This window comes from Microcebus murinus, chromosome 12 (assembly GCF_040939455.1).
Source record: "Microcebus murinus isolate Inina chromosome 12, M.murinus_Inina_mat1.0, whole genome shotgun sequence".
NCBI lineage: Eukaryota > Metazoa > Chordata > Mammalia > Primates > Cheirogaleidae > Microcebus > Microcebus murinus.
The window spans coordinates 43,982,949-44,010,873 of NC_134115.1; the positions used below are offsets into that span (position 1 = coordinate 43,982,949).

Consider the following 27,925-nt stretch of genomic DNA (forward strand, 5'->3'; position numbering starts at 1 on the left):
ACTCTACCTGGTTGTAATGATGAGATGTCTTTAATTCTGTCCACACACTGAGTCAAAGCACCAAAATGTCAAATTTTAAAAAATCTCCAAAATCAAAGAAATGGGTATTTTAGTAGGTCATTAAGGGAGAACTTTAGTGGGAGTGTCTTATCAAAGTTGGGGAATGAGTGGGGCTTTATAGGGGAAAGAAACAGAAGTAGCAGAGTACCTGCTGCAAGGTTAGTGGGATTTGGTTAAGCACACGTTGCAGTAAGGAGTTGTTTTCTTTGTGGTTTGGTCTATCTTATATTTTGTGGAATTGTTAACTCAAAGAAGTTGGACGAAATGGGTTAGTCACTAGGAGCAAGGGTTGGGGAGGGGGGGTGGTCAGTGTAAATTCAGAGAAGAGAATTTTACAATTTTCCATATTTAACAAAAGTTTATTGGGTATCCAGTTTGTGCCTGGCACTGCACAGTAACTCAGAAGTATCAGTTTAAAAATCCTGCTTTTATAGAATTTATATTCTAGTGGTAAGAGGTATAAAATGAACACATTACCGTCAAAAAGATAAGCTATGTTATACAGTAATAACTGAAATGAAGCCAAGTTTGGGAAGAAGGGTAGATGTTTTGGGCCTGGTTGGGTAGATTGCTATTTAATCAGAGTAGTACCATTGGCATTTATTGAACAGTTCAGCCTTTCCCCAAAGATTTAGAGAGATTTTCATCCTTTATCAAATTTCAATGTATATTATTTGGTCTGCTTCTGGATTAATGTTTTGTGTGTTTATGACCTATTTGCTTATTCCTGTTCCAGGACTATGTTTTAAATTTTAGAGCTTATTAAACATTTTATTTATTAAATAGGAAGAACTTTTATTCTTTGTTTTTCTTTTCAAAAAGGTCTTATTTTTGACTTAGCACTAATAGGAATTTTAAGCACCAGCAGCTAAGTTCAATAAAAAACCATTATAATTTTTGTTAAAATTGCATTATATTCATAGATAAATTTAGAAAGAACTGATATATATAATGATTCTATCCATTCATGAACCTGATGTATCTTTCCTTCTACTTAGGTCATATTTCATATTTTTCAATAAGATTTTATAACTATATTGTACATTAGTTGTAAGATTATTTCTGGTTATTTTGTGTTTCTTGTTGGTATTGTAAATGTATTATGTAGAAAAGCATTTAAATTTGCTGTCATCTTTTATTCAGTATTGTTGCTCAACTCTAGTTCTAAGTGGATTTTTTTGGTGGAAGATCATATTGACAACTAATAAAAGTATACCTTTTTATTAACTATATATGTATATATGTAATATCTTTTTACCTCTCTCTTATTATATGTTAGTTAAAACCTGTAAAACATTTTGAAATATGAAACAAGTTTGTTCATGATTTTTAAATAAAAATTGCACCATTAATTATGATATTTATAGATTTTTTTTGGCATTCCTATGACCAATTTAAGAATTTTCTCTGTATTCCTATTTTGTTGGCATTTTTTAAAAAATCATTCTTTAAAGGTGTTGGATTGTTTGGATGCTTTTTTTGAATCTATTGGTATGTTCATACATTTTTTTCCTTTTTTTAGAATTAATATGGTAAATGACATTAATAGATTTTCTAATGTAAAGCCATCCTTGCATTTCTGGAATGAAAGAATCTCCACAGATAAAAAATAATCCTTTCTTTGGTACTAGTATAGCTTATTTTGAATTTTTGTATCTATATTCCAAAGTGATATTGTTCTAAAGTGTTCCTTTTTTCTCCTGCCCTTTTCTGACTTAGGTAAAATATCATGTAAATTTTATATAATAAGTAGGGAACTTCCTTTAAAAATTCTGTATAAAATTTCCCTTAAGAGTAGGGTTATTCATTTATTGAAATTTTATAGACCTTTCCTGTAAACCTTCAGGACCAGGCAAAGTGTTTTTGTGAGTAGATTTTATATACTTGATTAAATGTATTGATATTTATTAAATTTTTAATTATCCTTTTGAAATTTTCTATTTTCTCTTCTTATTTTGAATTTTTAAATAGAGAATGGGTAATAGAGTCAAATGGCTCAAAACTGTATACTATACAGTGGATAAAAATGAAACATTTCACTTTGGCTCTGTATTGCTATCAATGAACTGTTGTTCAGAGAATTGTACTTTTGTTTTGTGTCTTGGGAGCATGACTTTTATAGACCCACCTTAAGCCAGGCTCCAGATTTGGGGTTCACTGACCTTGCAAAATGGAAACCCAGGATGGAATTCGGTGTGGCTTTAAGACTACTCAGGGATGCATTTTCCTCCTTTGATTTCTGCCCTTATTTGTTTAGTAGTACAAATGAAGTTTTGCCATTTATTTTTTATTTTATTCTAGCAATTTAGTTTTTTCATGAAAATTTTTCTAGTTTTTAAGCTTATTGGAAAACTTGTTCTAGTATTTTCTAATGACTAAAAAATATTTATTATGGCCATATGAAGTATACAACTGGATGTTTGTCCTCAAACCTGTCCCTTTGCTAATCTGCCCTATCATGGAAAATGGAATCCCCATTCACCTATATACTCAGGCCATATCCCTGGGAGAGATCTTTGATTCCTGTCCTTGTCCTGATACCCCACAGACAACTTATCAACTGGTCCTGTCATTCTACCTTCAGAATATATCTTAAATGTGTCTCTTCACTACCTCTTTTATAACTTATCATGCTATCAACAGCTTTGGTTGAATTATTTCAGTAATTTTTTTATTGATTCCTCTGTTTCTCTTGATACCAACTGTCATTTTTTTTCACTTTAGGTGCCATTTTTGTTTCATAATATTTGTCTATTTTAGTGTGTTAAATTTATTCTTTTGAAATGGTTCCAATATTTGCTAGGTTAGTGTTTATTTTCTGTCATTCACTTTCTTTTTTTTTTTTTTTTCCTTTTGAGACAGAGTCTCACTTTGTTGCCCAGGCTAGAGTGAGTGCCATGGCATCAGCCTAGCTCACAGCAACCTCAAACTCCTGGGCTCAAATGATCCTCCTGCCTCAGCCTCCCAAGTAGCTGGGACCACAGGCATGTGCCACTATGCCTGGCTAATTTTTTCCATATATATTAGTTAGCCAATTAATTTCTTTCTATTTATAGTAGAGACGGGGTCTCACTCTTGCTCAAGCTGGTTTCAAACTCCTGACCTTGAACAATCTGCCCGCCTCGGCCTCCCAGAGTGCTAGGATTACAGGCGTGAGCCACCACGCCTGGCCTGTTTTTTGTCTTTTTTTAAGAGTATGAGAGCCCTTCTACAAGTCCCAGTTTCATTTTCTGAGTTTGGATTCTTATGCTATGCATGAGAGTCCCAACTATCTCTCAGTTGAACATGTAGCCATCTGTAAATATAGTAGAGCACAGAGATAGAAAGTTATTTGCTTATCTTTCACTTACTATTTCCTGTTTCAGGTCCATTGGCACAGTTATTTCAGGTTTTGAGTGTTTCAAGCTTTAAAAGAAGTCATCTTTTACTTTTATCCTTCCTCCCTCCCTCCCTCTCTTTCTCCTTTTATGTCTTCCGTCCTCCTTCCTTCCTTAATTTTCTTTCTCCATCTATCTGCCCACCTATGTATCTATCAATTCTTTTTTTGGTAAATAAATGGGAATTTCTAGTGCATTACCTAAAACTTCATATTCACTTTTGGAAATAATGAATGTATGGTGTTTATGTGTACATGCTCTATTTAGATATAATATTTTCTTAATTCTTCACAAAAATAACTTAATTCTGTAATGTATTATTTAAAAATATAACATCAAACTTTAACATCATTTCAAACTATAAAAAGATTTAGAGAATGATCAGGAGGAAAAGGCCAATTTTGAAGAATTTTAGGTGAAATTTCACCACAATCCCAAGAACTGAGCATGATATGAGTCTCAAACTTTGGAAAACTATTTTGATATCTTTGCAGTATTGTCCTTTCTTCTCTGAATGTATCTGTGTGTACATATTTAAAACAGAGGAAATAATGAAATAAGTAAATATCTACCATGTTTTCTGATTAATATTTAAGTAATTGAGTTCATTTTTGTTCTGCTAATAATTTTATCATCCAATATTTTTTAAAAATTTTAATAACTAAATATATATAAATATTTTCAAGTTTGTTTCAAATTCTTAATTTTCACACACCAAAGCCATGATACATTTTTACTTTCTGAAAAATAAATTCTGTGACCAATAATATAAAAGTTACTGTTTGTGTCAAATTTTTTAAGTGAAAATTAAATGAAAACAGTATGAGTTTTCTCTGTTATTTTGTGAAATAGTGACTATAACAATTTTTATTACATTTCATATTTATTATGTTTGATTGTGATATAAGTGCTCTAATTTTAGGCCTTTGAAGACAATTTAATTGAAGCAAGGAAAGAAATTGAAGTATCACAGAGTAAATATAATGCCCTATCATTACAGTTGAATAATAAGCAGACTGAACTTATTCAAAAGGATATGGATATTACCCTAGTCAGGCAAGTATATTCTGTTGTTAATTTAACATTATACAAATGTCATTAGTCATTCATAATGATAGCATTTATGTTTATCATTAACACTCCAAAAAGACAACAATAAGTTTTCTATGGGTATATATATATTTATGAATTAAAAATATGGAATTATAAATATTAAACTAGGACTACTTACCTGGAAGAATTAGGGTGTCCACAGGATTGGAAATGCATGGTCAAAGAATACCCTTGTTTCAGTTTTTAATAAGGACAATACATTCATTCATTGTTTTCTTCTAAAATTTCTAGCCATGTGTTATATGATATTCATATTGTTGTAATGAACAATGGTAACTGAGAATCATAATTTTGACTTTTAATTTTATTATGTGCTATAGCATTTTAGTTTGTGAAATATTCTTTCTATATCAACATAATTGATTTTATAATACTACTCATAAAGGGAGATTACCTAAAAAACTAAGTGTGATACATATGTGTTTTTAAGTGTTTTGTAAAATGTTAAAACTATTAATTTATTTCATAATTACTTTTTTCAGAAAATGGTGTTAGAATAAATCAAGACAGGATTTTTGCTTGGTTCACAGGTTAATATATATACACATAAATACATGCACGTGCATGTATGTATATATGTATGTATGTATATATGTATTTTGGTGGCGCCAGAGCATGAAATTTAAGGTATGCTTCTAGATGTATATGATAAGCTTTGATTATGTAATTTATTTTAATTTAAATTAGAAAAATTTAGTGCATATGAGATGTGGGAAATCACTGCCATTCTAGTACATATAGGGGTAGAGTTCTTTTGGCAAAACTTGGCTGTGAGCTTTTCTTTCATGTTAGTGGGCATTGGTAAGGGTGTCAAGTTAGTGCTGTATATCAAGTCCTTTTTATAATTTCATTGGGTCAAATATGGTTTTGTTAATTTAAATATGTCATTATAAATTTAGGTAGGATGAGAGACTATCCTTATTGAAACTAATAAAATTAAAATGAATTAGAACTTTAACAAATTCCTTATAAAACATTTTAAAAACGTTCTTGCCATAAGGGTAAGGAAAAGTATAAACCTCATAGATGATAGAGTGGTTGGCATGGCATATCATCTCATGGTGTAATTTTTTTATGCCAATAATTTAATGAAGTCAGAAAAGTAATTCTAAATAGGGATAGAATCTTAGATTTGCAAGAAGTTTAAAAATTATCATTTATTCTTATCTTCTTCCCAATAAGTTAGTATAGCAACTTATAAATAAATAGTATAGTCTTTGCTTGGGAATTTTAGTTTAAAAGTTTCTCATACTTTTCAAGATTGCCATTTTCATTTTATATTATTTAAATATTTGAACATTGTTTTTCATATATTGAGTTGAAATTTGCCTTTTTACAATTACTACCCATTTATCTTAGTTTTATTTTCTGGAGAATCTCAAAAATGATTTAATCTCTGTTCTATAATGTATTCCAATGGTAGAAGATAGTTATCAATGACAAAATTTTTTCATTAATTGATTAACAACCTGTATTTCTCATGCAAATTCTCCATGTATATGCTTCACAGATGTTTCAGTGTTTTGGGTTGCCTTTCTGACTATATTCCATCTTGTCTATATTCTTCTTAAAATATAACATCGAGAACTGCACAAAATATTTCAACAAAGACTATTCCATTTTAGAGCATGATGGTGCTAGGCTACTGGGATGGAACATGGGATCCCTCCTAGGATATGGTGCAATGTTAAGGGCATGGGATTATAATAATTGTGTTTTCCTCTAAATTTTGCCCAAGTTTATATACTAATAGTATGTTGCAAGAGCTATAAGTTACAGTAAATAAGGCAATAATATTCACAGATGCCTCTTTTCTTACACAACAGTAATAGAAAATGGGTTGTGTAATTATAAGAGTTTGATTATTAGGACTCATAAAAGAGGAGGATAATAGCACAGAGGTGGTAGTTTGGAGCAGAGGACTTTGACTTAAAGCCCTCATTATAGGGTAGTAGTTGGGATGGCTGCAGTGTTTCTCCTGAGTTATCTGCATGAGGATTACCTGTTGGATGTACTATGTGTCTCATTTCCTTCATCATTTTTATTTTCTGGGGAGGGGGTGGTTATGACGTACCAGTGTCACTTTATTGAATCTGTATGTTGTGCTTAAGATGCACAAAGATAATTGTGAAAAAGTAGTATAGACACTTTCTTATTTAAACATACTTTTCCTTGTCGATAAATGAAGTTGACTTAGCTGTGTTTCTGTGTGGATTTGTTCCTTTGAAGTTCATAATCATTCATATTTTATTGAATATTTAATCCATGTCACCCATTGTGCTGTGTACTGTGGTATATTTTTGTGAACTACCTCAGCTGATTTTTGCCTTGAGTTACAGTATAAATAAATAAGTATATACAATCATCCCTCAGTATCTTCAGGGAATTGGCTTCAAAATGCCCTGTGGATACAAAAATCCATGGATACTGAAGTCCCTCAAATAAATGGCAGTATTTGCACATAACTATGCACATCCTCCCATATACTTTATTTATTTATTTTTTGAGACAAGATCTTGCTCTGTCATCCATGCTAGAGTGCAGCGGCATCATGATAGCCCAGTGCAACCTCAAATTTCTGGGATCAAGTGATCCTCCTGCCTCAGCCTCCCAAGTAGCTGGGACTACAGGCGCATACCACCACTTAGTGAATTTTTCTATTTTTCATGGAGATGGGGTCTTGCTCTTGCTTAGGCTGATTTTGAACTCCTGACTTCAAGCAATCCCATGCCCTAGTCTCCCAAAGTGCTAGGATTATAGGTGTGAGCCACTGTGCCTGGCCCTCCTATAGACTTTAAATCATCTGCGGATTACCTATAATATCAATACAATGTAAATGCTATGTAAATAATTGTACTGTTTGGGGCTTTTAAACTTGTATTATTTGTTATTGTATATATATATTTATTTCCTTTTTTTGGATAGATTTAGTTGAATTCCATTACATGTACAAGTTGAATTCCATTACGTGTATACATTGTATAGTGATGAACTCTGGGTTTTGGTGTACCTATCACCCAAGTATTGTATCCTGTAAGTAATTTTTGATTAGCTGTTGGTTGAATCTGTGGATGTGGAACCTGTGGATACAAAGTGCTTACTCTATGAATATATTAATAATGTACGTGTCTGTAATCTATATAGAGCCTCTAAATATATTTACCTAGAAGTTGCATATAAAGTGCTAACCAATTAAGTTGCATAACCAAAACTTTTACCTGAATGGGTAATGATTCTACAATTCAGAAGAGAATTTTTGTTAGAATTAGTTATGAAGCTGACAAAAATGAGAAAATGAAGGTCAAGACAGTACAGTTATAATTTAACTTAGGAAAATCTTCTGTCAGCATCCTGAAATATGCCTAATGCGTCTGGATTTCTGGTGTTCCTGGGCATTTAGTAGAGGCAAGTGTAAATTCATTTGGAGGATGATAAAACAATATGGACTTAAATTATATCTATAGTTTTCCAAAATAGTGTCTAGTACATAGTCAGAAATAACAAATATACAGTAAGGAAGAAATGAAAGTTAACATATATAAGAACTGGAAATGAAGGAAAAAGATCTAATTTTTTTTGCCTAAAACATGATTAATTCACATAGAAAAAAATAGTTTATAGATAAATTATTTAAATTAATAAATGAGTTTAGCATGCTTGGTAGACACATGGTATATAAAATTTAATTGCATTTTTATACTAGCAAAAAATTAGGAATCGAACTTAAAAATAATTTAATTTGCAGTATTACTAAAGATATGAAGAGTAAATACAATGAAAAATGTATGGTACCTCTATACAGAAAGCTCCAAAACATTACTGAGAGCAATAAAAGGTACAAGGTGTGCATGTATACACAAAGTTCATGGTTTGGAAGACTCAATATGATAAAGATGTTAGCTCTTTCCAAAGGATATTAGATGCAGAATAATACCAGTCACTGAATATCAACAGCAGGAAACCATTACTGCCCTTTGCTCAGAAGGGGCAAGGAGAAGAGCTGTTGTTAGGTCTTGGTGAGAAAGTCCCAGGACAGAGGCTCCTTGACAAGAGTAGTGGCCTGAGACAGAGGAACACAGGCACCATCAAAACTGTGACTCAGCGTAGAGGGAGACAGGGAAATAAATACCCTGACCTCTTTATCCTTTACCCTCTATTCACCCAGCACCTCCAACTGATTAAATTCAGTCAGAGCTAGAGAACAGGAGCTATGTAATCTAGTCTGTAGAGGTTGATCTCTTAGGCAAAGCAGGGTACAGATGATGAAGACTGGCCCATGCTCAGTTACTGTTCTTTTCCAGAGCTTTTTTAGCCATTATTGCTTATTAATTTTCCATACGAACTTTAAACTTGATTATTTCTTGTTTGATAGTTTATTAGAACATCAAATTTATAGGTAAACCTAAGGAGAATTGACATCTTTGTGATGTTTAATCTTGTTCCAGAGTGTGGTATGCCATTCCATTTGTTTCAGTCTACTTTTGTGTCCTTACAGAGTGTTTTGTTTCATGTGGATTCTGAACTTTTCCTGCTACATTTATTTCTAGCTCTTTCACATTTTTTGTGATTATTTTAAATGGAGTCTTTCCTTTCCATATGGTTTCAGAATGATTTTTCTTTTATTGTTTATATTTTTACTGTGCATGTTTGTGCAATATTTTGGTTGGTAAAATGTTCACAGTTGTTTTGTTTTTACTGTGAATTGTATTTTTTACTTTTTTCTGTGTACATTTTTTTTGCCTTGAGTTCTAATTCCTTTTAAATTAATATTGCTATTCTTGCTTTATTTCTGTTTGCATTTATAAGATAACTAATAAAATAAGGATGTAATTATTTTGGTATAAATGATAAGTGTGAATTATATGAAAAATACATGCAGTACAAAAAGTATTTTGTACATGCAGTACAAAAATTACACTAAAATGCAACTAGAGAAGTGTAACAGGTATAAAAGTTTTGTGAGCATTGTTCTAGATTTTTCTCAGTCCATATTTATAGATTGAAGATTTAGTAGACAGAAGTTTTTAGATAAAAGGAACTATATTGCCCATGTTCTTTTAGTAACTAGGTTTTTGTGAATTTGGTGGAATGATAAGTTTCTGATGTGAATTTGAGGGAATTATTAAATCTCAAATAATTCTTTCTTCTCAATAAGAAACATTAACTTTTTATCCTTCTAAAGCTAAGAATGGACTGACCTGAAAAACCTTGGAGGTTCATGTTATTATGTTGTTTATTTTAAAAACTACATTTCATCTTCAGTTGGCTTTGACACCTTGCTATGAATACTCTGGAAATTAGCACATAAATTCACCATCTTAACTTCCCCTCAATTTGTGTCTCAAGCAATTTATCTCCTCTTATATAACCACAATACACAGATGTTTAGGCATAGTTCTGTATATTTCACTACTCATCACTAAACTTTTACTTTTGATATAGTCATTCTGTACTCTGATTCATCTCATGAGCCCATCTTTACCAGGGCCTTTCCTGTTTCAAGCTTTCTGCCCCATTGGTGTCAAATTTAGCCATGTGACTTATTTTGGCCAGTAACACAAGAGAAAGTTGCATGTGCCATGTCCTGGTAAATGTTTTGAAGGAGTCATTGCTTGGTTTGCGTTTGTTTTTCTCCCTTTGCCAGTAGATTGGCATATTCCCAATGTAGTATGATGCTCCAATTTGGGTCCTGGAATAAAGGAAAGCACATGTCATAAGCTAGCAATAAATCTTTGTTTTTGTAAGTTGTCACATTTTTTTAAATTGCAGAATAATGTAGAGAAGCTGTTTGAAACCGTCTGTCAGTCTTTGCTATCAAACTTGTTCTGTAAAGAGATATTCCTAATTTATAGCATGGCCCACTCAATCCCCTAGATATCATCACTACTATGATTTGAGTATTTGTCCCATCCAAAACTCTTGTTGAGACTTAATCCCTAATGTGGCAGTATTTAGAGGTGGGGCCTTTAAGAGGCTATTGGGTCATGAGGGTTCTGCCTTCATGAATGGATTAATCCACTTTCCTTCCAATATCTTCAGTAACTCCTACTTAGAGGTATACTTTTCCTCTGAGTATGCACAATGAAATTTTTTTCTTAATTTTAAGTCCCCCCTTTTTAAGAACTCTGTTTTTCTTTACTTGTTTAATAAGAAGGGTCTAGACAAATTCAGTGTTTTCCTGTGGTCTAGATGTGTGACTTTTGTAAGCTTTATTTGTTACTTCCTTTGATACTAATAAGTTCTACTTTTTATATTTGCAACCTTGGGGTGCATACCATTCCATCTACTTTTCAGAGGGTGATGTGAGGAGAAAAAGAGAAAGAAAAATATCTATGTAGTATAAGACTGTGCTTCCATTCCACTTATTGAGAGTGTGCCGATAAAATAGCATGAGATAGGAGACAAAAATATGCTCTTTCCTTAGCTGATTTTTAATCCACAAGTCCCTCATAATATTGTGGGCATCTCCCTACTTTTGAGTGTGTTTCTTATGACTAAAGGTGCATATTTTTTTGCATGTGATCCTTAAATGCAAACTAGCTACTGATTCTGGCCCTCATTAAGAAATAGCAAATGTCTTTTGACATTGGAAGAACTTAAATTTGTTATATTTTACCTTGTATTGAAAGATGACATTTTATCTTTGTCACGTCTCCTTTCTAAATGCAGCATTTACTTAAGTCTCCTGGCTAACATATGACTTAAATATGCTTTGATGGAATTATTTCCCACCCTACTGCTTATCTTGATATTTTTTGCCATTGTTATTCATGAAAAATGGCAGTAGTCAGCATGCATTGTTACTGTGGGTCTCTTTTCTCCTCCTCTTGTACATGTCACATTTCCTGAAGGCATTCTTTGCTCTGCTTCTCCATTTTTGGACTGTTATTTTCTACAAGTTTCAGTTTTTTGAATAATTATAGAAAAATGGGGTATGTACCTATATCTGTATGGGTACAGGCATTGTGGTTATGTTTGGAGAACATTAATGTTAAAAACCTCTAAAATGCAGAACTGTTTTCTCTCATATTAATTTTCATCTGTCTTCAACAATTGCATATCTTTTTTGTTCCTTCTTTTTTTTTATATTATGTGAATGAGTTATCAGTTTGAAGTTGTAAGTAAAGAAAAAGTTCCATTTTAAAAATGTAGTCTTCAAAGTATAAACTACAGTCAACCCTCTTTATCAGTGGGCTTTGCATTTATGATTCAACAAAACTACAGATTGAAAATATTCAGAAAAAACAAAGGATGGTTTCATCTGTACTGAACACGTACATACGTTTTTCTTGCCAGTCTCTAAACAATACAGCATAACAACTATTTGCATAAAATTTATATTGTATTAGATATTATAATAATCTAGAAATGATTTAAAGTATATGGTAGGATGTGCTTAGGTTATATGCAAATACTACACCATTTTATATAAGGGACTTGGGAATTCATGGATTTTGATATTCAAGGGGAGTCCTGAAGCCAGTCTCCCATGGATACCAAGGGATGAGTGTATGTAGTATATTTCAGTGAAATACGTGGTCTGTCTGGAAAGTATCCAATAATTTTTAACATAACAAGAATGGTTTGTGTGACATCATTGTAACCTGGCAGCCAAGGAGAGTGAACTGTAATGTGCTTGCATGAACAATGACAACTTCACTGTACTAGTCAGTGGGGCGCTAGATGCAATTGAGTGAGTATGTGTAGTGTGTGGCCATTGCATGCAAAATGACTTAGTAGAGCAATGAATCTGCATCAAATTTTGTATTAAGCATGAACATTCCTGCACATAAACTATCCGGATGACTCAGAAGCTTTTGGGGACCATGGGATGAGTGCAGTGCAAATAAAAGTGTGGCAAAAATGCTTCAAAATGGTCAAGAATCTGTTGAAAGTGATTCATGTTCTGGAAGGCCTGCAACAAACAGAACACCTGAAGATGCTGAACGTGTATGGGTTAGGTTAAGAGATGCTGGGAGAACTGTGTGAGATCTCAAAGTGCCTAATTTGAAGGGGACTTGGGTGTCATTGTCCTGTGTATAATGTTTCTTGTATCTTCCTTAATAAATGTCTCTAGTTTTCATATTACATGGCTGGATACTTTCTGGACAGAACCATAGATCTCTAAGTATTTTTCTTTTTAAACTGAATATACAAAATAATTTTTAGTTTTATATGATCTGTATCACACAGATTCACTACCACAGCAATCTGGAAACCTCTATCCCAGAGGTGCAGTTTTTTCTGGACTCTTCATTACCATTACCAATTCATTTGACCTCCTGCCTACTAATTTTACCCTGGGTGGGTTGGAAGAACTGTTTGTTTTTTTTCTTATGTTGCTCTCCTTCCTTCTGAAATTCTTGCCTCATCATTTCCTTCAAGTTGGATTAGAGTAGTCACAGGAATCCCAGCTCAGTCACCTGAAGTTACAAACTAGAATTGGCAGTAGTGCTTTAAGTAACTTTGATTTGAACATTTAATTTGCCTTTTGGGATTCTTTTTAATATATTTAAAGTTCTGTATAATATAAAATGAAAAGTTGACTTACCCTATATTCATAACCTTCTTCTGATACCCATAGTTGGCATCAGTACTTAATTCTCGGAACTGAAGTGTTAATTTCTGTAAAAAGGTGGTACTATGACTGTATATCCAGAGTTTTTATTATTAATCAAGCTATAAAAGAAAATTGATAAGTCATAGTAGTTCTATCAATAATTTCTAGGTGTATATGATAAATATTAAATACTTTATATATTATTTCTTTTATTAATAAGTTTGCATGCAGTAAAAAATAATAGATGAAAAAGAGGAAGCAGATCTATAATCTTAGATGAACACAATTATTTAACTGAGATGGTCTGTATTCATGGTTTTCTCTATTTATTGCTTGCTTTGCACAGGAAGGAATTGCAGGAGCTGCAGAATCTTTACAAACAGAACAGTGCACATACGGCACAACAAGCAGAGCTGATCCAGCAGCTTCAGGTTCTCAATATGGACACACAAAAAGTAATGAAAAATCAGGAAGATGTTCACACAGCTGAAAGTACATCATATCAAAAAGTATGCTTTTATTCCATCATAAAATATAAATTTATATGTATGAACTTAAATTAAAGTTTATAGAATTCAATTTTTTTCAAATTTTAGCATTTTATTATTACTTTTATGTTTCTTCAAAATTAAAAATGAAGGATGGTTCAATTTGGTAATACCTAAAATTTTGTGAGATTTCTGTATGGTTATTAGGGCTGAATCATTTAAAATAGATTATACATTTACTTTGCAGAATATTTTTATAAATTGGAATTTGGATATCTATCGTGAATCATACTAGGGGTATAGCCCCCAAACCAGAAAGGATTAGGGGAATGGAATTACTCAGCCATCTATTATGAAAAGTTATTTTATGAAGTATGGTTCTAGTTTATGACCTAAGCCAGCCTTTCATTATAAAATTTGTGTATTATTTTATTGGCAAATCTGCACATACACAAAGGAGAATGCTGATGAGTTCTCAAGATCAATATTTTCCAAGGATCTTTCTCTCTATTTTGTGTTTCTTTTCAGTGGTCATTTTACTTTACAGTTCTTTTAAGGAGCCCCTCAAGAAGGCTTATTCAACTATTTAGACATGCTGACTGACTCAGCAGCAATAATTATAGCTAGTAATTTTTATAAAACACCTTTATTGAGTTCTTTATATGTTTTTTGTAGTGGGATAAGTTATTTATATAATTTAGTTTATATATTGATAAATGCTATGAAAGCAAGGTTATTCCCATTTAATAGTTGAGGCAGGTGGGGCTTAGAGAGGTTATATAGTACAATTCATATTATCTCTAAATTTTCAGGATTTTTTCTTTTATTCTTCTGAAAAAGCACCATGAAAATCCAATATTTACAATAACATGAAATAAATAACTTTATTAAATAATTTTTAAACATATGTTAAAAATTCTTTTATTTAAAAAATATAGGGGGTACAAGTGTTTTTTGTTATATGGATGAATTGTATCATGCTGAAGTCAGGGCTTTCAGCGTACCCGTATCCATCACCAGAATAGTGTACATTGTACTCATACGGTAGTTTTTTATCCCTCATGCCCCTGCAGCCCTGCCTCCTTCTTGCTTCCAGTGTCCATTACTGTTTTTTATGACCATATATATCCTTCATTTAGCTCCCCCTTGTAAGTGAGAATAAACACATTTAAAAATGATGCTTTGGAAGAGTATTTGGTCTGTATTCTGTGTTCCTTTTGTGTTTTCCTAAGGACATGAATGAGATACTAAGCAGGAAGGTAGGGTAGAGCCTATCTTCTCCAGTTCAGCTAGAGCAGTACTACCTTTTTGTTTTATATGGTGGGATTGCCTGCTATGTTTTCATTTCTAAACCATTCTCAATTGCTAAAATGATTTGAAAACTTATACCTTTTTAGTAATTTTAGTTGTTTTCTCTTTTTTCCCTCATCATTTGTCACTATTAATGACTCTCTAAAAAACCCCCGTCCCCCCACCCCCACTCCTCAGCTTCCAGTATACTACAATAGTGTGGTTTTCTTTCTCTTATTTCTAGCTGTTCCTTTACTCTTTCTGATCCTTCCTCATCTCCTTTTCTTGTAAGTCTTAAAATTAAAATGTCCCTGGCCTTGGTCTTAAGACCTCATATTTTTTTTCTGTTTAAACTCACATCCTAAGCGATTTTATCCAATCACCTTTGCTTTCAAAATCATTACAGGTTAAGCATTCCTTATCCAAAATGCTTGGGACCTGAAGTGTTTTGGATTTCATATTTGTACAGATTTTGGAATATTTCATTATACTTACTGTGTGAGCAACTCCAATCTGAAAATACGTAATCCAAAATCCTCTAGTGAGCATTTCCTTTGCACATCACGTTGGTGCTCAAAAAGTGTCAGATTTTGGAGCATTTCAGATTTTTAGATTTGGGATGCTCAGCATGCATCTGTATGCTGTTGACTCCCAGATTTGTTTCTCTACCATGGATCTCTTCTCTGAACTCTGGGAAAGTGTATATCTAATTGCCTATATAATATCTCTTCACTTGGATGCCTAATGGGCATCTCACACTTAACATGTTCAAAACTAAGCTATTGTCTGCTCTATCTTCAACACATTTCTAGGATTCTACTATTTCCTACCACTTCTGCTGTGACCATGCTATCCAGGGCACCATCATGTATTACCTGGATTTTCCAGTAACTTGCCACTTTGTGTCTTTGTTGTGGCCTTAATCCCTCTGTGTGTTCTCAACATATAGGTGCCTGGATATTAATGCAAAAACTTAGTAAGTCAAATCAGGTTGTTCCTCTCTTCAAATCTTCCATTGGTTTCCCAGCCCATTAAAACTAAAAACCTAAGTTCTTACTACTACCTGTGGAACCCTATATGACATGGCTCTATGTTACCTCTTTGATCTCATAATTGCCTTCTCTTATTTTTCCACTCAGCCACACTATCTATGTTTCTGTTCCTTGAACATACCACATATTCTTCAGCCTTCAAGGTTACACTTATTTCTAATGCCTGAAAGCTCTCCCCGCAGTTATCTGTTTATATATCATTCTACCTTCTTTATTTCATCACCTCTTATAGCTTAAAATTAGTTGATAGCAGACATTGAGTAGTAGAAGTAAGAATGATGTATGTTGTAATAATAGAAGTAGAGGGAAGTATAGAAACATAGCTTGGGCCTATTCCTAGGCTGGAGTTAAAGAGGGTTCTCCTTTATGATGTAATATTAGTAATATTTATTCTGAGAAGATAAGAAGATATCAAAGAGACAAATTAGTTTCTCATAACTCTTCCACTTGAACTCTAGCTTAAGCCATAAATTTCCTGGCCAGTACCTTTACCAAGTTTAGCGAGGCAGAAATTATATACCCTTATTTGGAGAATTTGTCATAACCTAAATCTTGATCTGGGGTACATTTTGAAACCTCACATACCATCACCCTAGGATCTTCTCCAAGAATCATTATGGATAATGAGAGATGTAAGTGATGAGAATGTGTTGTGGTTATGAATAGTATTGAGGTGGAAGGAAACTCAAAAAGAACAAACTGAAATCTGCCTTAAAGGATTGGCTTACTTTTCCTTGTGTTTAGTCTATTTTTTGTCCTTTCTCCTGATTGAATTTCATTTTCCTTTTCTTTGTTTCACAGATGTTACCTTTTAGGTGAGGAAAGGGGAGTTTAGCTGGTATTTAACTTGCTACTCATTCTGAAATTGTAATTTCCATTGTAATATTTTAATTCTGAAGTTATTTTAGGTGCTTGTAGCTGTCCATAAGGTTTTCATTAGTATCCTCTACTAGAATCAATATGAAAGTCTTTTCCTTGATTATTATTAATACTTTACAAATTTTGCCTACAGTTAGTAGACATTACAATTTTTTTATAGTCTTTGTGTAAATAGCTATTCATAAAAACAGAGAAACTTTTATAATTCCATACCCCAGAGGCAAATACTGTGAACATTTTGAATATTTTCTTTCAGTTTTTAAAACTCATTTTAACGTATCTGTGAAAACACTAAAATCTTTCACTTTAACATTACATTAAAATAATAACATGACATACAACTATTTTAGAAATGGTAATTTGTTTAATCATTTTTCTAGTGTTGATTATATATGTTAAGATTTTTACTATTGTAAGTAAAGCTGCAATAAACATCTTTTTTTGTCAGTTGAGACTATTACTGTTCGTTACACACACACAAACACACACACACACACACACACACACACACACCCTTACACACTCTGACCAATCCACCCAGGGAAGAGGTCCTTTTATGAAGAAACTGGCAACATCTTATTAGTGGTTTTAATTAGTTGTTACATAAGGATACTCTTGTTAAATTATAAAATAATAATAACGAACAGGGGTCATGGAGTTTGAAGGTGACTTGCCTACCAAATGATCAGTAAATGTTAAATTATTGAAACTTAAGGAGTTGCATAATATGATATCCCACTTTGGGTAATGCAATTTAATAATCATAATTGTAAGATTATTTTTAAATTTTTAAAAATAGTGTTATTTCTATTTTAATTTAAATATTATTGTAATCTATTTCATTTTTAACTATTTGGGTGGGTGAATGGTTCTGGAGTGGTATAAAAATGTGGAGAAACTAAGAATGTAAGTGAGAAGGCTTTCTAGTTAGTCTACAATCACAAATAAAGATAAAGGAGATAAAATTGTACTATCAGCCAGGAAGAATCTGTATTTCCATTTACACAAATTATTTTAGAAATATATTACATAAACTGAGGTAAAAATGTAAGTCATTTTTACCAATCATATAATAATAATGGTTAACATTTATTGAGTTTATTGTGTGTCAGGCACTGGCAATGGGGCTTTTGCCTCACTGTTTAAGCCTCACACCAACCTGATATGGTATTACTATTATTATCCCATTTATAGATCAGGTAAATAAAGCTTTGAATATTATCTAAAGTCAAACAGCTACTGGTATAGAATTCAAATCTAGGTAACCTGAGTCCAGAACCCACACTCTTAAGCTTTTTTAAACCAAGCCCACAGTATAGTTCAGTTATACATGAACTTATCCTTAAAGTTCTCAGAAAACAGATTCTATAAATTCACATTATCCATTCTCATCAAAATTGTTTCAATGTTTAATAACCTTTAATGTTGAAAAATTTATCCTGGTATCTAAGTTAAATGTTATTTGAAAGATTTTATTCTATTCTTTTTGGTGAAAGGAGAGTATAGCATGTTACTATCCTATGAAAAGGGCCTCCATCATTATTCTTCAGCCACTGTTTCTCCTGATTGTACATATTTGATTTCTTTTATTTTGCTATTACTTCATGATTTTTAACTATTTGACATTCTGCAGATTTTTTATTAACCCCGTGGTTTTTACCCAGAAAATATATTAATTGTGGAATGTAGGATTTTAAAATTTGAGAATAATCACAATGCTTATTTGTTGTATGTGCTATTATTCAGACTTCTAGTGTTTATTTCCATCAAATTATTCATTCTTATTCTAGAGCATTTTACTTAGTACTTTTCCTTATTCTTCTTCTACATGTATTTTTCTAGATTTTTCCAATAAATTTTAATAATCTGTATAATAACCCATGCAACAGTGTGATGAAATTGGTTACTTAGAAATTCAGATTTTTAAATATTTTTTCATGTAGAGTAATATTTTAAAATTTTAATATTTTCATTTAGAGTAATATTTAAATATTTTAAAATTTTTATTTTAAAAGAATAATAGAATATTTAGTAATAGAATATTAAAAGAGTAATAGAATAAAAGAGTAATAAAATATTTTAATATTTTCATGTAGAGTAATATTTAAATATTTTAATATTTACAAATAATAGTTGGGGTTTATCTGTAAGACTAAGGTGAGTTGAATTAAAAAATAATATTACACTAACAATTTATTTCTGATTCTTACTAAGCTTCTTTAAGAGTTAGGTCTTCTTGGGCTGGGCACGGTGGCTCACACCTGTAATCCTAGCTCTCTGGGAGGCCAAGGAGGGCAGATATCTCAAGGTCAGGAGTTTGAAACCAGCCTGAGCAGGAGCGAGACCCCATCTCTACTGTAAATAGAAAGAAATTAATTGGCCAACTAATAAATATAGAAAAAATTAGCCAGGCATGGTGGCGCATGCCTGTAGTCCCAGCTAATCGGGAGCCTGAGGCAAGAGGATTGCTTGAGCCCAGGAGTTTGAGGTTGCTGTGAGCTAGGCTGAGGCCATGGTACTCACTAAGAGTTAGGTCTTCTTAATTTACTCTTTCTAATGAAGTTTCTATTTCTTTTTTTCTCTTTCTCTCAATTCTTCACTATTTGTTACTTGCCCTTTCATTTCCCCTTTTTTCCCATTTAAGTTTATTTATATCGTAACATCCATTTAATTATCTAAAAGATAAAACAGTTGCCCAGAATGGTAGGATGAGGGGATTGAGGAGGGGAAACAAAGGTGAAGAGAGAAAACTGAAAAAGCTTTTAAGCACAGGAAAGAGGCAAGTCATATTTTCCCAGAGGTCTTTGTAACAAATCATTAATCTCATACACAATCTACCTACCATATAATGTGGAAGGCTATTCCAAAAAACAAACACCATCAAGAAAAATTATAGTAAGCTAGTATGTTTTCTTCCTCCGAGCATGTAGCCATTTATATAACTTTTATTATTTTTATATTAAACATATCATTTACATATGTGTATGATTTAAATAGTTATAGGAATTATGTCAGCACTTATGATTTCTAAACCATCTACTATGTTTTGGGTACTAAATATATATTTTATAACCTTTTGTTCTATTTAATGATAATTATATTTCACAAACTAATACCAATCTGGGAAAATAAGGAGTTAGCTTATACATACTTTTAATCTAAATTACATGTAAATCAGTGTTTTCTTCACATTTTCAGTTATAAATTATATAGTTTTCACTTGAAGAATTTTATGGTCTCAATCAGTGTTGAAAATATAGTTGACCTTCTATATCTAAGCGTTTCACATTCATGGATTCAACCAACCATGGATCAAAAATATATGGGAAAAAAACAATAAAACATAACAGTAAAACTGTAAAAAGTAATGCAAAAAAGTAGTATGCCAACTATTTACATAATGTTCACATTGTATTTGGTATTATACATACTCTAGAGATGATTTAAAGTATATAGGAAGATAAACATAGGTCATATGAAAATATTATGCCATTTTATATAAGGGACTGGAGCATCCATAGATTCTGGTATCTGCTGGGGTCCTGGAACCAAACCCTCATGGATAACTAGGGATATCTATGGTAGACTTACTAAATTTGGAAAAATGTTGTTGTTTAAACAAATTAGTATCAGTATTTTGGTCTTCAACAGTAATAAAATTTTGGGAAGTTACAGTACCTTAGTCTATGCCCCTGAAAATTAAAGGACTTTGAGTTTGGGGTCCTATTTCTAGAGATGATTTGCTTTCTGTCCCATGGAGATCCTTTTAACCTTTTCTCACTTTAATTTCTTTAACAGAAAATAGTATGAAGAATATAGTAAGCATAACAAATTACTTGTGAATTATGATTGCTAATTCTAAAGTATATAATGGAAAATACAATTACCTGTTTTTTTTATGTCAGAATCTTGCAAAAAATTCTGATCCATTCCAGATTTTTGGATTATTAGAAGAAATAAATTATACAGAAAAGAGTCTGTTTGAAAACTGCCACAAGGAATCCTGAATGATAATAGGGAAGAAGTTACATTCATGATGCCTGAAGCAATGCAGATGAATGAGTTTATTATATTACTTACTTGAGAACTTTTTTTCTCTGTCTTTTATTAATGGGATGAGAATATGATGGTATCTACCCAGGGCACTGGAACATCCTAAACTTTTACCTCCTTGTAAGATCTAGAGAAATAAACATTTTATTACCCTGAGGCTTTGTCACCAGAAAATAAACACTTTAGAAATAAGGATAGGTTTAATCTAATTGAAGGCTGTTTTAACCAAGCTTACCACTGGGCTAGAGCCTAGAATTAAAAATGGCTTCCTGTACTCTTAAGTCCGCAACTAAATGATCTTATTACTATTAAATAAGTGAAGTCCAGTCAGCCATCAAAGAAATAGGCAAGTAGATGTATGTATGTAGTAAGAATTTGTCCCAGTTCCTGGAGCAGGGCTAGTCTAGATAATCTTTTCCAGGCTTTCTCTGTTCCTTTATACCTACTTTTTGGAAGACAGCTTGCCCCAGTGTCTAGAGTTATTCATTCATTTCAGATCAAGTCAGGGCAACTTACGAATAGGAGTGCAACTGCTTAAACTTCATGGCAGAAAGAACAAAGTAAAAGAACACAAAAAGTGTGCTATTAGTCCTCTATTTTATGAAGCATGAAAGAGGGTAGAGAAGAGACAAGAAATTAAGATTTGGCTTATTCATTTCATGGCCTTGTATTTGTGAATGAAGATCTCAAGATATGAAATGCAAGAGTAAGGTATACCACAGTCTTGACACTAAAGGCCGGTAAAATGGTCCTCAGTCATGACCATGCACTGGCATCATGCCTGCACCTTGGATGTTGGGAGAGAAGCTATGTGTTTTTCTTTGTCAGAACTTACCAATATCTATGAGATTCTCAAATATTTGAAATCTGTGAATCTTTAATAATATTATTTTGTATTTTTTCAAATAGATGAATTTATACTAATTGGATAAAAGGAGATTAGCTTAAATAAAGCACCCAAGTAATAGGAAGTGGTTAAAGATTCACTGAATAAGTGACTGCAGTGAAGGGCTGACCTTCACTCATCCTAGCTACAACTTTCTCTAGACAGCTTAGCTCCTGTGTCCAGAGTTTGCTTGTTTCTTTTCTACTTTGAACCCAATCATGAAAGCAGCAACACAGGCCACTATGGGGCCCACTCTAACCTCTTCATTGTCCCTCAAAACTGTCAGGTTCCTACTCTCTCTTCCCTCCTAGAATATCTGATGGTATCAGTTGTGAAAAGGATATTGGACATACTCCCTGGTGTAAAGGTAATGGAAAGGGAAAGTACAATTTTGTGTTTTGAAATTCTTTATAAAGTGTATAGGGAATACTTTCTTTATAAAAATTTTGTAGACCTTGGCTATAAAGTGAAATGGATTATTTAAGTATCTCTACATTGATACAGAGATATAGTCTTTTATAGAAAATAAAAAGTATGTTGAGCTAATTATATGTCAGCAGTAGTTTGAGGGGTCTTATTTTTATGACAAATTATATATTTGAGGAACTGCATTAATAAAAGATTTTATACGCCATTTTTAAAATGTAAACTTAAAAAAATTAAAGTGTAATCTACATACAGAAATGTACACAAATCCTAGGTATGTAGGTGAACTAAAGTTTTACAGTCTTTTGTGTATTTGTTTCTACTCACGAGACAAAGCCAACTAATGGAAGATGCTGTTCATCTTTAATTGATTAGCAAACCTAAAAACCTACTGTATCAGCTATATAATTTTTAGATTTTTCCAGCTGCAGATTTTTCTTTTGCTATAAGATCTTGCTATATCACTATTAGTCTTTAAAAAAAATAAAAAACAAATCTTAGCTCTTAAGTCACTTTCCTAGTATCAACCACAGATATAAATACAGATTCTGTATGTAAATCAGTTACCAAAAATTGAAATATAACTCATTAAATCACAATTATAAGTTAGAGTTTTCATCAACAAGCAAGTTCATGAGTATTTTAGGCATACCATTTTGTTAACCCTATATTATGCTTTGTATGACACCACTTGTGTAATATACGCTGTCTTATAGTTTTACTAAACTCTAGTTTTAAATTTATTTAATTCATATTGCCTTGACTTTAAAAAAATCTAAAGTTACCCAAGGCTCCAGGTCATTGCTTCTCTTTTATCACACTCTTCAAGGTCTTCAGTAACTCCCTGTTGTCTACAGAATAAGTCTATCATTCTTAATATGACATTGAAGAATCTTTACATTCTATCTGCCATCTTATTGCTTAACTTTGTCTCTTACTGTTCCTTCTGCCCTTATTCGGCAGTAAATACTAAATTATACTAAGTGGGAATATATCAGACAACCTTAAGCAACCTTCAATGAAATATTCATTGTTTTTCTTTGTTTTCTTTTAATTGTATATATTAAGTCCACTTAGACTCTCATCCCTTATTCTCCTTTCTGTCCTTTCTTATCACTGTTCATAATTTTTTCACATTTCTGTTATTTTTAGAATGACTTTTTATTTTTGGTCAATTCTAATAATACTGTCATGACTCATTTTAAATCCTTTTTCATAAAGCCCTCCAAGATTAACGTGGCTAGTGTAAGGTATTTTCTTCCTCTTTAGAAATTTAACACTGTTTTCTTATGTTACACTGGTCAATAATACACGTTGCCTTTTGACATCAGTTTTTTTTTTATTGATATTTGGGGATATCATTTAGTTTTCCTTGTGTTTATATCTTCTTTCTCTCTCAGAGTATTAAAATAACCTGAAAGCAAGGACTATGTCATATACAGTCCTTATGTATAGATAAATGTGTGTATATATATATGTGTGTGTGTATATATATATGTGTGTGTGTGTATATATATATATATACAGGCATAACTATTTTATTGATTACTAATATAATTTGGATATATTTTTTGAAACAGCTTTACAGTGAGTTGCATATTTGTTTTGAGACCACAAAATCAAATGAAGCTGTGCTTCGGCAAAGTGTTGTTAATCTTCAGGATCAGCTCTTTCAAAAAGAGCAAGAAAATGCTAAATTAAAAGAAAAACTTCAGGAATCCCAGGGAACACCTTATTCTTTACCTCAAGAAAATGATTCAGACCGCTCAGCACCGGTGAGAGACATTTTTTAAAAATGTAACCCATTATAATATGAAATTAAATGATTTCCTACAATTGAGTAAAATAGAATTGCATACATTGGAAGATCTTTATCTGCAGATAGTTTTGCATTATGCTATTTTTCTACTCTTTGTAGACATGAATATTATATTAGTATAATACATTACAGATTCATATACAAATACATGTAGAAAATCAAGGCATATCAAGTATAGTTATTGTGGTGAATCATTTGGTTGATACACATTATTGAAGAGCAAATTAATAGGTCATGCCCATTTTGAGATTTTTCTAACCCAATGAGGTAATGGAATGTAAAGACTATCTAACAGTAAGTTTCATAAAGTACCTGCCATAATGCCTGGTATACGTACTTAATATCTATTAGTCCTGATTCTGCCACTACCTTGATGAATGATTTTGGACACATCATGTGACCTTCCTAAATATTTCCTAGTATAGATAAATATGAAGGTTCTGGATTCAAATAAATCTGAGATTAAATTACAGCTTTGCCTGTGAGCTTTGTGTACTTGAACAAATTTCTTAACCCTTTTATCTACTTTCCTCATACACAAAATGTTATTAATGGTCTCAATGTCATAGAGTTTTATGAGGATTAAGAACATAGAACATGTCTAGTGCAGAGCTTGGCATATAGAAAATGTTAAATGGTACCTTTTTAAGATAACTTTCAGCTATATTTTTTAAAAAATACTCTATTTCTATAAATTTATTTAAGTATTTTTAAAGTACTTAACATTTTTTTAAATTTTAGATTTATTAATTTAATTCAGAAATGGAATGAAAACAAACAGGAAATGAGGTGCTTAAATGTTTATTAATGATTCTTCAGCAGTAGTTTTTGAACCCAGCACAGCTGTCTTGCCAATACCTCAACCTTAAAACAATAATTTTTAAATTTGTATTATATTGATTGAATTTTTTGGACAGAATTGGACTAATTATAAATTTATGACATAACACACTATTATGTTATATTCATAGGCCTATTTAATTTAATTGTATTGTTCGTTTATTATAATATACATCTTTGATCTCACTCATCTAAAGACTAGAACATCACTAATGATTTACATCTATTGTATATTCCTCCCTAATCTGATGCTTTGATTCTCTTACCAGAGGTAACCACTAAACTATTAATGTTTATCATTTTGATTATTTTTTATAAGTTTTATCACATACATATTTATGGGGAAACAGTTTATTGTTTAGTTTGTCAATTATAAAAGTGGCAAAATACGTATTGTATGCATTTTGGCAATTTTGACTCATATTACCTAAGATTCATCTATATTGTTCAATAAAGCTGTTTATTTTCACTGTTTTAAAATATTCTGTTATATGTGAATATATGATAATTACTTATCTATGCATCTCTAGATGACTACATTGGCTAATTCCGGAGTTTTGCTGTTATGAATAATGATGCAGTTGACATTTTTTGTACATGATTCTTTGTGTTCATGTGCATGCATTTTTTTGGATTATGTATCTAGGAATGGAATTCCTGGATTGGTAGGAAAAATGTTACTTTTACAATGTACTGATAACTTATTTTTCAAAATGGTTTTGTCAGTTTTGTTCCCACCAACAATGTAAAAGAGATCTGGTTGATTCATGTCCTCCTCAACATTTAGTATTGTCAGACTTCTTAATTTGTTGCCAACTGAATGAGTATAAAATAAAATTTTATTTTGGTCTTAATACTTAAACTCTGATAGAACATATCATCAAATGCTTACTAGCCAGTGTGTGTCTTCCTTTGTGAAAAGTCTGTTTATGTCTTTTGTCCATTTTTCTATTGGATTTTTTTCTTATTGATTTACAAAAAGCTCTTTATATGTTCTTGATATTAATCCCCAGTAAGTTAAATGTGTGGTAGATATATCAGTGTGTACTTTGGCTTTTCATTTTCTTTAGGGTGTCATTAAATAAGTTCCTAATTTTAATTTAGGTAAATTAATCTTTTATAGCTAGTGCTTTGGTATCTTATTTAAAAAATACTTCTTTATCCCTTAGACAGAAATGTTTGTAATCTCTATTTTCTTCAAAACATTTTAAAGCTTTGCTTTTGTCATTTATATTCCCAATTTATTCAGAATTTTTTTGTATGTATAGTATAAGTTGCCAAATTCATGAACCAGAATATGCAATATTGTTAAGAATACAGTTCTTCCTAAATTGATCTATCATGTATTCCCAATCAATGCCCAGGAGACTGTTTTTTCCAGAAGAAATTGAGATGTCAATTCTGAAATTTAGAGGGAAATGCAAAGAACCTAGAAGAGCAAAATCAACTTTCATAAAGAACTTAAAGGAGGACTTATACTCCCTGATTGGAGATTTATTTATCAAGCTAAAAAATCAAAACAATGTGTATTAGCATAACAATAGACAAAAATAATCAACGGAACTGAATGGAGTCCAGAAATATACCTATTCATATATGTAGCTTTTTTTTTTAAAGGCTGGTTAAGTGAAGCAGTGGGAGTAGAGAAGGAAGGAATATGTAGTTGATTGTGATCAATTAGGTTGTAAACACTATATGTAGCTTTATAGTAACTTTAGAAATGAGGGTAGTATAAGTTACTTCATCCTTCTTAAGAATATTCTGTAGATTCTTGCTCATTTGCTTTTTTGCACAAATTTTAGTGTCAACTTGTCAGTTTCTGCAAACAAGCATTCAGTTAGAAATGTTTCTTATTTCCCTTGTGATTTTCTGTTTGGTCCTTTGGTTACTTAGAAGTATATTGTTTATTGTTGAAATATCTGTGTGTGTGTGTGTGTGTGTGTTTCTGTATATTTTATTGTCACTGATTTCTACTTCCATTGTGGTCACTGTATAAAATTACTATATTTTGAAATTTAATGAGATTTGTCATATGGCCCAGCATATTTTGGTGAACATACTATATGTACTTGAAAATAATTTGTATTTTGCAACTAGTGGGTGAAAAGCTCCTTAAATATTAATACTAATTATGTCATTGTGTTTGACAGTGTTCAGATCTTTTATGTCTTTAATTTTTTTTGTTTAGTTTTTTTATCAATTGCTTAAGAGTGAGGTATTAAAAATCTCCCAATATGATTGTAGAATTTTGTTTCTCCTTTGAATTTTCTCAATTTTCGCTTCATGTATTTTAAAGCTGTTTTATTATGTGTGTATATAATTAGGATTAGTATATCTTTGTAATTAATTGAATCCTTTCTCATTATAAATAACACTTTTAATTATAATATTTTGTTGACTTGAAATCTACCTTTATGTTGTTAGTATAGCTAATTCTTCCCTTTAATGGCTATACTTTACAAAATATACCTTTCCCATCTTTTTAATTTCACCCTATAGATGTTTTTACATTTAAAGTATATATATAAATATTTGAGTCCTGTTTTTTAAATCCATTTTGATACTTTCTTCCTCTTTATTGCAGTTAATCCATTTAAATGTAATATAATTATCAATATTATTAGGTTTAGGTATACCACCTTATAATTTGTTTAATCAGTTTAATTTGTTTCTCTCTTTTTTCTTTCCTTCCTTTTGGGTTAATTAACTTTTTTTTTTTTAAATTTTTCAAAGCAATTTAAAAGTTTTACTTTCATGTCTTCTGAACTCCACAGTTTCTAATGATGTCAGCCTGAATTCATTTCATTGTTCACTTAAATGTAATATCTGTTTTCTTAAGCTTTGTTTTCAAGATTTTACTTTTGACTATAACCATTTAAACTGTGATAGTCTCAATTATGATTTGCATTAGATTCATCCTTCTTCCATTTGCTGAGCTTCTTGATTAATTTTTTTTTTACCAAATTGGAGAATATTTTTGACATTTTTTTCAAATTTTTTTATTCCTCTTCTCTCTCTTCTCCTTTTGGGATTCTCATTTCACTTGTGTTAGACATTTCAATATCCAACAGATGAGTGAAAT

At 31.6% G+C, this 27,925-nt stretch overlaps 1 protein-coding gene across 6 annotated transcripts in view; it reads left to right on the forward strand.

The window, feature by feature from the left end:
- The window catches only part of CNTLN (centlein), a 299,553-nt gene that overhangs the window by 79,344 nt on the left and 192,284 nt on the right, over positions 1-27,925 (forward strand). For all 6 annotated transcript variants that reach the window (XM_076008761.1, XM_076008762.1, XM_076008763.1 and 3 more), the window contains 3 exons: positions 4,360-4,497; positions 13,461-13,619; positions 23,765-23,959. In XM_076008761.1, the coding sequence (XP_075864876.1) occupies positions 4,360-4,497; positions 13,461-13,619; positions 23,765-23,959 (492 nt within the window). The remainder of the gene's footprint in view (positions 1-4,359; positions 4,498-13,460; positions 13,620-23,764; positions 23,960-27,925) is intronic.